The sequence below is a fragment of the Elephantulus edwardii genome, unplaced genomic scaffold, assembly GCF_000299155.1.
Source record: "Elephantulus edwardii isolate Elephantulus edwardi_28Jun2011 unplaced genomic scaffold, EleEdw1.0 scaffold00095, whole genome shotgun sequence".
Taxonomy (NCBI): domain Eukaryota; kingdom Metazoa; phylum Chordata; class Mammalia; order Macroscelidea; family Macroscelididae; genus Elephantulus; species Elephantulus edwardii.
In genome coordinates, this window is record NW_006399845.1 from 507,627 (window position 1) to 523,259 (window position 15,633).

General features: G+C 37.8%; 1 protein-coding gene across 1 annotated transcript in view; it reads right to left on the bottom strand.

Annotated features, from left to right (window-relative positions):
• The window catches only part of RBM27 (RNA binding motif protein 27), a 118,073-nt gene that overhangs the window by 77,748 nt on the left and 24,692 nt on the right, over positions 1-15,633 (bottom strand). Inside the window, exon 4 of the mRNA XM_006891195.1 lies at positions 10,763-10,862. Coding sequence (XP_006891257.1) covers positions 10,763-10,862 — 100 coding nt within the window. The remainder of the gene's footprint in view (positions 1-10,762; positions 10,863-15,633) is intronic.

Here is a 15,633-nt window from a genome sequence, read left to right on the forward strand (position 1 = left end):
GAGGAGGGTAGAGAGAATAGTGCAACAATGAATGAGTGGAAGCCCAAAATCTCTGTAAATGTTTATGAAAATTAATAAAATATAATTATAGAAAAAACAAAAACAAAAACAAAAGATCCAAAAGAATAAAAACATACACTCAGATAAAAAAAAATTATACATGAATATTCACAAGAGAATTTTAACAGCCAAAAAAGTGTGATTCTCTGGTCATTAAACCAAATATCCACCAATTAATAATGTTGTCGTTATGTGCTGTCGAGTCGCCTATAAGTACAAAAGCCCTAAACCCTGTTCTATCATGTGCCAATCTTATTGTCTCTGACACACCTACCTCCATAACCCCAGTCACCAAATCAATCCATCTCATTGAGGGTCTTCCTCTCTTGTGCTGTCCCTCTACCCTCCCATGCATGACATCCCTCTCCAAGGACTGGTCCCTTCTTGCAACAAGTCCAAAGTATGTCAGACAGAGCTTCAGAATCCTTGCCTAAAAAGAGCAGCCTGGTCTCACCCTCTCTAGGATGAACCTGTTTGTTCTCCTGGCAGTTCATGGTATATTCAACATTCTTCTCCAGCACCACAGCTCAAAAGCAGTTTTCTTTCTATCACTCCTAGTCATTGTCCAGCTCTGATGCACAGGAAGCCTGAATCAGGTACACCTTCCATAATCCCTGGTCATTGCCTAGCTCTCTGATGCATAGCAACTAACTGCAAAGACTATGGCCTGAATCAGACGCATTGTAGTCTCCAGAGTGACATCATTGCTCTTCCGTACTTCGGAGAGGTCTCTGACAGAAGGCTTTGCCAGTGCAATTCATCTTTTAATTTCTTAGCTGCTGGTACCAAGAGTGTTGCTTGTGGAGCCAAGAAAACTAAAGTTGTTAACAATCTCTATCTCTTCACCATCTATCATTATGCTACCAATTGGCCCAGTGGCAAGAATCTTTGTTTTCTTGATATTGAGCACAAATGGAAGATTATCTAGCTATAAAAATATATTAATTAACACAAAAGTTATCATATCACACTCACTGAGAGAAAAAAACAAACAGTGTTGCCACTGAGTTGCTTTCAATTCAGTCACCACATGTGCTGCAGAGTAAAATCACTTCATGGGAGTTTTTTGACTGAAATCTTAACAGTAGCAAATCACCAGGCCTTTATTCTGTGACACCACTGGGTGAGCTCAGACATGAACCATTAGGATCCAGTGCAATAAGTCATTTGAAAGACTTCACAACCACTAGTCAGAACTGACTCAATGGCAGTAGGACCTCTCACCCTGGTAGAAATTTAAAACGGTAAGCAGGAAAAGCCTCTGGAAACTCTATAAAACTCTGAGAAACAATGACAGTTATAGAAAGGCTTCAAGTCTTTTGTTCATAGGATTGCTATGAGTGATGCTCCACTTAAGCAATCAACAACAAGAAGAAGTAAGAAATAGACTGGCAGTTCCTCAAAATGTTTACCTAGAAAATAAATTTGCAGCTGCTCAAAAAGGACAATATTGTATTATATAAGACAACAACTCTACCTTTGTATGTCATAAAAAAACCTAAAAACCAAGGGTTCAAATAAAAACCTGTATAAAAATGTTCATATTGTCACTATTTAAAATTGTGAAGACAGTCCAATTGTTTATTAAAAGATGAATAAATAAAATATTGTACATCCAAACAGTGGAATACTATCTAATCTTTTTTTTTTAAAAAAAAGAAACCTTGAAAACATTATTTTGAAAGAGGCCAGAAATAATATATTAAATACCCAGAGTAGGCAAATTCTGAAAGACAGACATCAAATTCGTGTCTGGATTTGTGAAGAGGAGAAATAGGGAGTGACTACTTAAAGAGTATGGGTTTCCCTTTAAAGTAATAAGAACTGGAAGTAGAGAGTAGTGATTGTTGAATAGCACTGTCACTGTATTTAAATGTCAATGAATTCTATTTTAAAATAGTTAAAAAGGGTAAATATTATGCTGAGTGCATTTTACAACAACAAACAGGTTCTGATAAAAAGCAACACACAGTAAGGAGAAGTACATGATGAAGGTAACCATACCAAGAGGTGTACATAAGAGTAAAAGAAACAAAAGTAAACACCATTATATACATAATCCTGGGACAATAGTAATATAACTATGTGAGTAGATACAGAGGTAGATATGCAAGCTGAAGAGATGGAAATAAATAAGAGTACAACCATGAGTTCACATACATTTGACAATGTATATTTCTACATATGTATCTGGTGGCTGAGTGGTAAAGAGTTGCATTGCCAACTTAAAGGCACATGGCTCAATCTACCAGCTGCTCTGCAGGCAATATCCTCCTGTGATTTACTGCCTCTGAAACTCACTAGAGGGTCAGTATGATTCATTCCAACTCTATGGTACACAACAAATGTATATCCAGGGATATACTAGAATATACAGGGAGCAAAGTTTTGAAAACCTTTTGGCCATAAATACCTTGTGCAATTCATAGTCTCTCAATTGCACATAACAGCAAACATCTTCAGAGAATGAGTCACTAAGCTTGGGTACTAAAAACCACAATCTTAGGAGACATCTATGCCGATTAGTATGACCCAACCCAAAAAGACAATGTTACTACCTCTGTGAGTAGTGCCTAGGGCATTAAAAACCTGCACACCAACTACCAGTATTTTGAATAAAAAAGAGTAAGGGGGGGAAATCAGACTCAAAGAAAGTAGTACAAAGGGCTAATGAACCATGTGAATCAGTCTTTACTACCCTGAAACCAGAAAAACTAGACAAAGCTAAGCTATCATTACCAACCACTATGATCAGGATTACAACAGAAAGTCAAAGAGTGGAAGGACAGAAAAAATGTAGAATATTCAAAATCATAAAAAAGACTCACTGCTCTAGAGTGACTGGTGAAACTCCAGTTTATAAAAAAAAAAAAATCGAACAGTCATAATATTAATGCCAGCAGACGACAGCCCTTAAACATCCCTCAATCATGGAACTTAACCTACTATACATCAAGGAACTTTCATCCAAACAATTATTACAATATTTCCGTGAAGTAAATAATATTATTACAATAATTCCGTGAAGTAAATAATACCAAAGAGTGACGTACTTCTTGGTACAATCAACAAGATCAAAAAGGATGCTTTTGCCAAAAAAACCAAAGAACAGAGGACAGAAAAGGGCAGGAAAGAAAGACTAATAGAACTGGGAAATCACAAGAGAAAATGGGGAGAATGTTCTTCTAGTTAGGGCACTGTAACCATTGCATGCATTGGGAAAATCTGTCAAAGATCACTGAAAAAGTGCTAAAGAGCAATGACATAAATTTAGAAACTGAGGTGCACCTGGAACCAAGACATAGCATTTTCAATTACTTCCAACACACCTAAAAGTTGGACAATGAATAGGGGATCACCAAAGATAAACTGATGCCTTTGAATTGGGGTGCTGGACTGTCCAAACAATAAACAAGTCTATCTTGGAGGAAATGCAACTTGGATGCTCCACTGAGGCAAAGACGGTGAAACCATCTTTGGTAGTTTGTCAGTAGAGGCGAGTCCTTGGAAAGCCAACATGCCTAGAAATGTGGAGGGTTGGTGAAAGTGGGGAAGGCCCTCAAAAAAATGGACTAAATGGCAGTGACCATGGACATAAGCATATTGGAGATCATATGGATAAGGCACAGGATACAGCAAGGCTCAGATCTGTTGTTCACAGGATCACTGTGAGGTGTCAACTCAATAGAACACAATAACATAGTAAAATGTTAAAAAAGAAGGAAAATGTTACCTCAAGTGAAATAAGTCAGTCACAAAATACCCCCTTTCATATAATTTCATTTATATGAACTATTCAGGATAATTACAGAGATTTGCATGGGAGTCGTTGCAGAAGGCTTAGTGGATTCAAAAATAGTGTTTGAGGGATAACAGCGATTAGTTAAGGACTTTCTTTTCTGAGGATGATGAAATGGTCTCAAACTGACTGTGGTAATGGTTGTACAACTTTAGATCTCTGGATACATAAAATCACTGAGTTGCATTTTAAGGGAATAAACCCCAAGATTTGTAAGTAGCATTGCAAATCTATTAAAAATTCTAAGAACATGTATAATAACAGACAAATATGCAGTGTTAGGGGGAGAAAATAGACAAAAAATATGCTTTGTACCTGCTCCCCCCACCGACCAAACTGTGCAGCTCTGCAACTGCATCCTGGCCCATCCTCACCCTTCTGACCCCAACCCTCACCTCCTTGTACCCCCAATATGTTTTTCCCAATTAAAAAAAAATATGCTTTGTATAAGAACATTTTTAAAAGCAGGAGAAATACATACATGGTATTAGGAATATTAATTTTTCTTGTATTTTAAAATTTACTTGTAAAAATCTTTGTCTAGTTTATTCTCTCTTGGTATAGAGAGTACAGGGAGCTCTGGTGGCTTAGCAGTAAGGAATCACACACCAACTATACGGTATACAGTTTGAATCCACCCAGCTGTTCCAGAGAGAAAAAGATGAGCAATTTCCTCCCAAGCAATTTATTGCTTCTGAATACCCACTGCTATGGGTCTGGAAGAAAACTGAAGGGGAGGTCATCCCTTTTGGAATTATATTACTGTTCTGTATCTTGAACTGGGTGCACAGATACGTTCAATTGTGAAAACAATTATGCTTTATGTATTCTTCTGCTAGTATGGTATACTTCAACAAAAGGTTTTAACATTTAAAAAAAAAGTCTTTCATAATATGTGGCTCTTCATTATTTAAATCTTCAGTTAAATATAGCGGGGGGAAGGAATGACATTAATATTATTAGGAAATTATTGAGTTTTTAATACAACCATTTAGAAATAAATAGAAAAACACTGAAGCAGTCAAAGACTTCATTTTACTTGGCTCCACAATCAACACTCACTGAAGTAGTCAGAAATCAAATGACAGATTGCACTGGGCCAATTATTTAAAGTATTACAGAACAAAGTGCCAGTTTAAAGACTAAGGTGCACCAGAGGTCTGGTGGCCAAGTGATAAGAAGCTGTGCTATAATCTCAAAGGTATATGGTTCTGCAGCTACTCTGCAGAAGAAGGGTGAGCACTCTCATGTAATTAAACTGCCTCTAAAAACTTTCTGGAGGGATAGCTTCAGATTGGTCCCAATTCAAAGGCATACAACAATAACATACATATGAAAGCTGGATAAGGAATACAAAAGACAAGAAAAGAGTGGATACCTTTGAATTGTGGTATTTACAAAAAATACTAAATGTACCATGGCCTGCCAAAAGAACCTATTCATAGGTGACTCTCCAGGAGAGTTTTGAGTCTGAACCAACCTTCCAGCAATATTGAGAGGTTGTTAAATGCAAGAGAGCCACTACAAACTACCAATGCTACCTAGTTTCTGAGAGTATGAGCCAAAAGAGCAAATGACTCTGAAGAAGTGCAGCCAAGTGCTTTTATGAGGCAAGGATGGTGAGTCTTGTCTCCAATATTTTTAGGCATAGTGTCAGAAGGGGCTAGTCCCTGGAAAGGAAATCATGGTCAAAAAGTAAAGTCAGCAAAAGAAAGGAAGGCCCTACATTAGAATGACTAACACAGTGGTTCTAACAATGGACTCAAACACATCAAATATTGTGAAAATGGTGCAGACAGGACAGGGTTTCATTCCCCTCTTAACAATGTTGCAGAGTTGAAGCTGATTTCATAACATCTAACAACAATTCTAAATGCAGCAGTTAAAATGGTAACATGGCTCAGATTTGCTTTTTATTTAATATAAATGGAAATAATCTGAAGATACAGAATATTTTCATTCTAAATAATCAGTTATATGGCATATATTATACTGCTTTATATGTCATAAACTACTCATATATGAATAAAACCTTCATATGACAAAACTTCTTACCAACTTTAGTTCTACTATTACAAGAAGATAGGAAAGTTTTCTACTATTTTCTTAGTATATGTAATATTTTTTTTACAATGAGTCAAAGGTTACAAACCATATCAAGTTTTTTCCCTATCAATCATTCATGTACATTCTGTTCAACACCACCACCTGCAATACACCCAAATCTGATCATCTATTCATTTCACATTGTTTTTCCATTCACCCATTCCAATAATTACCTGTTATCTATCATTTAATCTACTTAATCTACTCTCTCGCACCGCTTACCTACTTTGGTCCTACTATTTCAAGAAAATGGAAATAAATTTCTCAATAAAAATGAAGATTCAGCTATGATTTGGTTCCCAGTTGACAGCAATGAGCAAGATTACATTAATAGACTATGATGTAAATTATCGCCTACTTTGATAATGAAACTTAAATTATCTTAGAAACATTAGAAATACCCGAAAATATCAATTGAAATAACTCTTGTTGTTGTTGTTGTTATGTACCGTCAAGTTGTTGTACCCTATGTACAACAGCCCTAAACCCTGCTCTATCTCTTACCAACCTTATTGTCTCTGACACACTTATCCCCATAACCCCAGTGATGGAATCAATCCATCTCATTGAGGGTCTTTTCTCTCCTGAGCTGTCCTTCCACCCTCCGAAGCATGACATCCCTCATCAAGGACTGATCCCGCCTTGCAATATGTCCAAACTATGTCAGACAGAGCTTCAAAATTCTTGCCTCCAAGGAGTAGCCTGATTTTACCCTCTCCAGGACAAACCTGTTTGTTCTCCTAGCAGTCCATGGTTCAGTACTCTTCTCCAGCACCAAAGCTCAAAGGCATCAATTCTTATCAATCATTCCTAGTCATTGTCCAGCTCTCTGAGGCATATCAAATAATTGCAAAGACTATGGCCTTTATCAGGCGCACCTTATTCTCCAGAATGACATTGTTGCTCCTTAGTACCTTGAAGAGGTCTCTGACTTTCCCAATGCAATTTGTCTTCCAATTTCCTGGCTGCTGGTACCAAGAGTGCTGATTGTGGAGCCAAGCAAACTAAAGCTGTCAACAATCTCAATCTCTTCACTATTTATAATGATGCTGCCAACAGCCCAGTGGTGGGAATCCTTGTTTTCTTGATGTTGAGCTTCAATCCATACTGAAGGCTGCAATCCTTGAACTTCTCCAGTAAGTGCTTCAGGTTCTCCTCAGTTTCAACAAGCACGGTTGTGCTATCTGCATAATGCAGATTGTTGATGAGTCTACCTCCAATCCTGATGCCACACTTCTCATACAGCCCAGCCTACCGGATAATCTGTTCTGCATAAAGATTGAAAAGATATGGAGATAGGACACATTCTGAAAGCACACCCTTCCCAATTTTGAACCCTGCAGTATTTCCTTGCTCTGTTCTGATGACTGCCTCCTAGTCCAAGTATAAGTTTTGCATAAACACAATTAAGTCTTCTGGGATTCTCGTTCTTCTCAAAGTAAGCCACTGTTTGTTGTGATCCACACAGTCAAATGTCTATGCATAGTCAATGAAACACAGATAGACATTCCTCTGGTACTCTCTGCTTTCAGCCAAGATCCATCTGATATAAGCTATAATATCCCTAGTGTCACTGCCTCTTCTAAATCCAATCTGCACTTCAACCAGTTCTTTTGGATGATCTTCAGCAGAATCTTGCTTGCATGTGGTATCAATGATATTGTTCAATAATTTCCACACTCTGTTGGATCACCTATCTTTGGAATGGGGACAAACATAGATCTCTTCCAATCAGTAGGCCAGGTAGTTGTCCTCCAGATTTCTTGGCACAATTTACAATTTTTAAATTTTAGATTTACTAAAAAGATACAAAATGTAGTGCAACAATGTTTTAGAAACATACCCTTTCAAACTCAATAGAATGCAATTTCTCCCTTTTAAAACCACTTTATTGCTGTTATTTTTAAGTGTCCTCAAGTCATAGGCAACTCATAGAGACTCTATGAACAAAAGACCTGAACACTTGTATAACTTTCATCGTTTCTCCATGTTCATAGTGTTTCCAGAGGTAAGTTATTTCAGAAGTGGATGCCACTCCTGTTTCCAAGCTTGTTTTTATAGGGGAACTCCACCAAACACTGTTCCACCATAGGTAACCATTATCACATTTGACACATCAGTGTCACAGTGTTCAGCATCAAGGCAACCACGAGTTACCTCTGTACAGCAAAGGGACAGACCAATGCTATACCACCTAGAAGAATGTCTGACCAAAAACAATTAAAACCAGGCCCTCAGTCCCTACTGAATTTAAGAACCAAAGCACGGTTCAAACTCCGTGAGCTCCATCATTCAAATTCTTCCATAATCATGCATTCTCATTGGCTCTCAGCACCCAAAAATGCCCATCTTGGAGCATTCTGCTGCTTCCTCAGTCTCCTCCTATTCTGATGCCACATGTTTCTTCATAGAGTCTAACTTCTTTAATGATTTTTCCACCATATAGACTGAGTACACATGAAGGGAGGATAAATATATAAACCAAAGATTAACAAAGGCCTGAAGCCTTTCTATAACTATCATCATTTCTCCAAGTTTATAGACTTCTCAAAGGCATGGAGTTTAGGAACTGGATGCCAGACCTGCTTCCAAACCTGAACCAATCTGGGAGCTCCAAAAAACACTGCTCATGGTGGATAGCCAATTATGGTGTATGACACACCTATGGCCCAGTTGTCCATCATTGCAGCAACTCTATCTTATTTCAGTAGAGCAAAAACAGACAAACCTCTATTGTACCACTTGTAAGAGTGGTAGCCCTTGGGGCCTACAGTATTTTAAAATTCCGGCACGCCCAAATGCTGGCAGACTCTGGGCCAGAGACCCCCATTTCATCTGGCAGGTCTCATCTGCTGACACCCACTTGGGACGAAAAAAAAATTAGATGAGCCACGAGCGTTCCAAACGTGTCCCTTCTCAAGACGAGACAAAGTAAGCTTAAAAGGCTACAAAGACTACATCAAATGATTCATACACTAAAAACTTGTATTTTAAAAAAAAATTATCTAAAAAAAAAAATTATCTATAAATATACACCTAAATTATATGTTCTAATGACCAAGGAAAATTTCTACTTATTTCTGTAACTGGAAGTAGGCATAAAAGGGGTCTCATTTGATCTTTTTTCTTTCTTTCATTTGATCTTAAATATAATCCCATTGTTTTAAAAATGCTAGGTCAATTCAATCAGGCTAGCATTTAAAAATGTCATTAGAAATGGTAACTAAACATAATTAAATGATCCTTACAATGAATACCACTGGTGTTAGATACCGTTAAATCTGTCCTGAGCTATCCTCACAATCTCTGACACACTTGAGCCTACTGCTACAATAACTGTATTAATCTATGTCATTGAGGGGTCTTCATCTCTTTCGATGATCCTCTACCTTTCCAAGTATGATGCCCCATAGGAATAGCCACCCCTAGGCAACATGCTCAAAGTATATGAAATAAAGTATATGAGATAAAATTTCGTCCTTCTTGCCTTGCCTCCAAGGAGCACTCTCACTGCAGAGAACAGTATTAAAAGAAAAACTAAATAATTACTTTCATTGGCAAAACTGGAATCTGGACATAAAATGAAGTACTGATGTTAACTATGGGATCTTACCCTATTCACAAAAAGTTGGAAAGAGTGTAGAGAGATTGGAACTCTGATACACTGTTGATGGGACTAAAATGGTGTAATGTGGAAAACAATACACTGCTGTGTACCATCGAGCAGGAATCAACTCATAGCTGACCCTCCTATGGCTTTTCAGAGGCAGTTAAACACATTAGAGGAGACTACCCATCTTTCTTTCTCCTGGGGAGCAGCTGAGGGTGGGGAATTCAAATTGCAGCACAATTCTTTACCACAAAACCCCAGAGCTACCTGAAAAACAGTATGGTGCATCCTTAAGAAGTTATAAATATTATCTGATCCAGCTACTACTAGTTATACATTCTAAAGAATTGTGAGATGTGACAGAGATATATGCATACACAGGTTTGCTGCAGCATTATTCACAATAGCAAGGATAAAGAAACAACCTAAGTGCCCATCAATGGATGAATGAATAAGTAATCTATGATACATATATACAATGGAAAATCATACTATGTGAAAGAGTAATGAACAATCTACAAAACACCTAATTAGACCTGAGAGGGCATTATGCACAGTGAAATAATTCTGAAGGGACAAATACCGTTTAAGTATACTATATAGATGACAAGAAAGGCAACATAACAAAGGGGTGAGTAATCAGCACAATATTATATAAGTAAGGCACACAGAGGTGCACAAGAGTTACAACCTAAGTAAATACCATGACAAATATAATTCAGTATTCCAGTAATAATAGCTTTAATCTACAAGTGGGTATATCAACTCAATTAACTGCCACACAGCAAAAACCAACTCATAGCTGGTTTTCAGAGGCTATTAATTCTACAGGATTATCCATCTTTCTCCAAAGGAGCAGCCGGTGGATTCATACTTTACATTGGCAATGTACTTTAAATTGGCAGTATAATTCCTTACCCACTGGGCAACATAAGCAAGTAAAATGAAGAGATATAAGTAAGCAAAAGGGACAACACCTGTAACTATACATAAGTCAGGCAGAAAGTATTTCAACACAGACATCTGTATGTGTCTAAATATATCTATATATACGTGTGTGTATATATAGTACAGTAACAAAGGGAAATTAACTAAACTTCTTAATCATAGCCAAATAGGCTAAGGGAATAAGTTGCTGACTTGGAGCCCCAGGACTAAAGTATTTGAAGTCAACTGGCACAACATACTCCACAAAGACAAGACAAAGACAACATTCTTCATGTTACTTTGGTAAGTAGCCTTAAAAGCTGATGGGCAGTCGTCTAAGATGCAGCCACTGGCCTCTACCTGGTCAGAACAAAGAGTGAAGAAAATCAATGGTACACAGAGGAAACAATAAGACCAACAGACCAATGGACTATGCACACCCCTGTCTCCAGAACCCTGAGACCAGAAGACGTAGGTGATACTCAGTTACCACTCCAGAATGTTCTGAAACGAATGACAATAGATTGAAAGGAAAAATGGACAGGGAAAAAATATGGAATAAAACTGAAAATCACACAATACAATACACTTGCTGGCATGATAAACACTGATGGAATCCCTTATACACCCTTTGAGCCAGAACTGAAATCATCCTTATAGTTTATTACTCAAACATTAAAGGCAGACAGTAATACCACTTAGAACAATCAACAATTTTTTATTCAAAAATTAAAAGGAAGTCATTTGCCCAATAAAGATCAAAAGGCAAAAAGAATAGCAAAGAACAAAGAATGAAAATACGCATCATACACAGAAATATTGTTAATTAATGCTGTGCCATCAAGTCAACTTCACATCATTCCTCAGGTCACTACTCTATGAACTACAGATCTGAATCATGCCCTATCTTGTGCCATCCTTACAACATCTGTCAGGTTAGAGCCCATTTTTAAAAGTGCTTTATCAAGTCATCTTGTTGCAAGTCTTCCCTTTCTTTGATCTTCTACCTTTCCAGGTAGATAGATAGATAGACAGACAGACAGACAGAAAAATCATGAAAGATGAAGTTTCACCACTCTTGCCTCTAAGGAGCACTCTGCTTACACTTCTTCCAAAACAGACTTATTTGCTCTCTTGGCAATCCATGGGATATTCAATACTCTTCACCAACACCACAGTTCAAAGGTATCATTTCTTCTTTGGTCAAACTTATTCACTGTCTAATCTTCAGATGCATAGGAAGCAAATGAAAAGGCTATGGCTTGGATCTGGCGTACTTTAGTCTCTAAAGTGAAGTTCTTGCTCTTTATCACTTTAAAGATCTTCTGATTACTTGACTGCTGTTGCCGTGAGTGTTGAGATCAAGTTTGTGGATTCAAATAAACTGTGGACGCAAATAAAATGAGATTGTGGATTTCAGTAAAATTAAATTACTGACAACTTTACTCTTTTCTCCATCTTTCATGATGTTGCCTATTGAGTAAGGAGTTTTGTTTTCTGATATTCTGATGCAATCCACAGTGATGCTATAGTCTTTGATCTTTAGTAAGTGTATCAGTCTTCTGCATTTTTGCAAGCAAGGTTGTATCACCCACATAATGCAACCTGATGGTGATTCCTCTACCAATTTTGACACCACACTCTTCATTATATACTCCAGCTTCTTGAATGATGTGCTCACAATACAGGCTGTACAGGTATAGAGAAAGGATACAGCCACGACACACAACTTTCCTGGTGTTAAACTATGCAATGTTCCCTTGTTCTATTTCAAAAACTGCTTTTTGGTCTGTATATAGGTTTCACATGAGCACAATTATGTGTTTTGGGATTCATATTCTTCTCAACATTATCCAAAATTTGTAATGATCCAAAGTCAAAGGCCTATATGTCAATAAAACAAAAGTAAGTATCTTTCTGATATTCTCTGCTTCACACAGGATTGATCTGACATCAGCAATGATATTTCTCCTACTAGTCTCTTCGGAATCCAGCTTGAAATTCTGGCTGGAATTTGAAAATGAAGTTGAAGAAAACAAGTTCATAAGAATCAAAACACAACCTTCAGTCTATTTCAACTGAATTTAAAAACCATTTCAAGAACAGATTTAAAAAAAAAGAACAGATTTCATACACTGAATCCTAATGACTGAAGACCAGTTGAGCTGTAGGATATATAACATCAAAGATTTCTTCCCTGAAGAAAGCAAAAGGTCACTACAAAGACAGGAAGGTAAAAATGAAAACAGACGTCAGAAGAGACTCTGAAAATTGCACCAGAACACAGAGAGGCCAAAATAAATGGAAGAAACAAAGAGATGAACAGAAGATTCCAAAGGGTTGCTCAAGAAGAAAAAGCAAAGTATTAAAATAATTTATACATTCTGTGCTATGTGACACAAGATGTTAAATAACAATCTTGAACTCCTAACTTACACTATTCTAGAAGTACAGTGATGATTTGTTTATGAAGATTTGAAATTTTAACAGAAAAAGTACCAACTTCCAATAAAATATTTTCATTAAAAAAAAAAAAGTACAAAGAGTTGGGGCTGGAAAAATCAAAATGGCCCAAGACATGCTCAACAAGTTGTGCCAAGAAATCTGGAGAACAACCACTTGTTCCGTTCCCATCCCAAAGAAAGATGACCCAACAGAGTGCAGAAATTATAGAACAATCTCATTGATTTCACGTGCAAGCAAGATTCTACTGAAGATTATCAAAAAATGACTGAAACAGCACATTAGCAGAGAACTGCCAGAAATCCAGTCTGGGTTTAGAAGGGCCATGGTACTAGGAATATTGTAGCTGATGTTAGATGGATCTTAGCTAATAGCAGGGAATACCGGAGGAATGCGTATCTGTGTTTCATTGACTATGCAAAAGTGTTTGACTGTGAGGATCATAACAAACTGTGGCTGACTCTGAGAAGAATGGGAATCCCAGAACACTTGATCGTGCTAATGTGAAACCTATACTTGGACCAGGAGGCAGTCATCAGAAAAAAGCAAGGGAACACCGCATGGTTCAGAATTGGGAAGGGCATATGCCAGGGATGTGTCCTATCTCCATACCTTTTCAACCTATATGCAGAACAGATTATCCGGGAGGCTGGGCTCTATGAGGAGAAATGTGGGGTCAAGATTGGTGGAAGACCTATCAACAGTCTGCGATATGCAGATGACACAACCCTGCTTGCTGAAACTGAGGAGGACCTGAAGCACTTGCTGCTGAGGATCAAGGACTGCAGCCTCCAATATGGATTGAGGCTCAATGTCAAGAAGACAAAGATTCACACCACTGGACCAATTGGCAGCATCAGGATGGATGGTGAAGAGATTGAGATTGTTCACAGCTTCAGTTTGCTTGGCTCCACAGTCAACATGCTTGGCACCAGTAGCCAGGAAATTAAAAGGCACATTGCCATGGGAAAGTCTGCTGTTAGTGACCTCTCCAAAGTACTGAAGAGCAATGGTGTCTCTCTGGAGGCTAAGGTGCATCTGATACAGGCTATGGTCTTTGCGATCACTTGTTATGCATCAGAGAGTTGTACAATGACCAAGGAGGATAAAAGGAGAATTGATGCCTTTGAGCTGTGGTGCTGGAGAAAAGTATTGAGGGTACCATGGACTGCTGGGAAAACAAACAGATTCATCATGGAAAGGGTTAAACTGGGCGGCTCTTTGGAGGCAAGGATTCTGAGGCTCCGTCTAACATACTTTGGACGTGTTGTAAGGAAGAACTGGTCCTTGGAGAGGGACATCATGCTTGGTAGGGTGGAGGGACAGTACAGGAGGGGAAGGCCCTCTATGAAGTGGACTGATTCAGTGACTGGGGTAATAGTGATGGGAGTGTCAGAGACAGTGGGATTGGCACAGGACAGAGCAGAGTTGAGGGCTGTTGTACATAGGGTCACTATGAGTCGCAAGCGATTCGACGGCACATAAACAACAACAAAAACAAAGTCTCAGGTTGTAATACTGAAGGAACTCTTGAATGATGCAAGAGGCATTAAAAGAAAGTTGAAAGACAATGGAATACTACACAGCACACAGAACAATGATTTTGTAATTACCTAACTTGGGAGGGACTGGAGAGCATTATGCTGCATGAACTAACTCAGTCCCATAAGGACAAATACTACATAAGTCCGTTATTGTAGAAACAGATAACTAGTAAAACATGTATGAGGAGCCAAGGAAGAGATGGTGGGAGCACAGGAGTGGATGGATCGGGGGCACAGTTACAGGGCCGCACAATTTCCTGGGTGGAGGGACAGGTGGGTGAAAGAAATGGGAAAGATCTGGTGTGAAAAACAATGTATACACATTAAAACTAATAAAATTTAAAAAAAACAACCAACAATGTATACGAATTTTGTAAGTAAACCACTATAAAAGAAAAATCTTCTATTTTTTTAAAAAAGGTGGAAAAGAGTAGTAACTGTACCAAAAAGAATATTAAACCATTTCAGGAAGCAGCATGTGATAATTAAAAAGTCACAATGGTAATTAATAAAGGAAGAAGTTGCACTGAAGGCACTGGCAAAAAATAAGGTTCCAGGAATTGATGGGATACCAACTAACATATTTCAGTAAATACACGCAGCCTTGGACATGCTTACCAGTCTATGCCAAGAAATTTAGAAGACAGCTTTTGGAGAATTAACTGGAAAATATTCCTATTTGTTCCCTTTTTTTTTTTTTTAAAAAAAAAAAAAGGCAACCCAACGGAGTGTGGAAATTATTTAACAGTATCATTAATGTAACATGCAAGTAAAGTCTTGCTGAAGATTGTTATAAAATGGCCAGAACAGTATAATAGGGTATGTCAGAAAAAAATATTTAAATCACAATAAAAATGTTTTTTAAAAGTATCAATGCTCAAAAAATGCTCAAAACAACTATGAGATATCATCTCACCCCAGTCAGAATAGCAAAATTTAACAGCACAGCAAGCAACAAATGCTGGCGAGGTTGTGGAGAAACTGGAACCCTTATTCACTGTTGGTGGCAACCACTGTGGAAGGCGGTATGGCACTTTCTCAAAAAGTTGCAAATAGAGATACCATTTGACCCAGCAATTCCACTACTGGGAATATATCCCAAAGAGACCATAACTGACATTCAA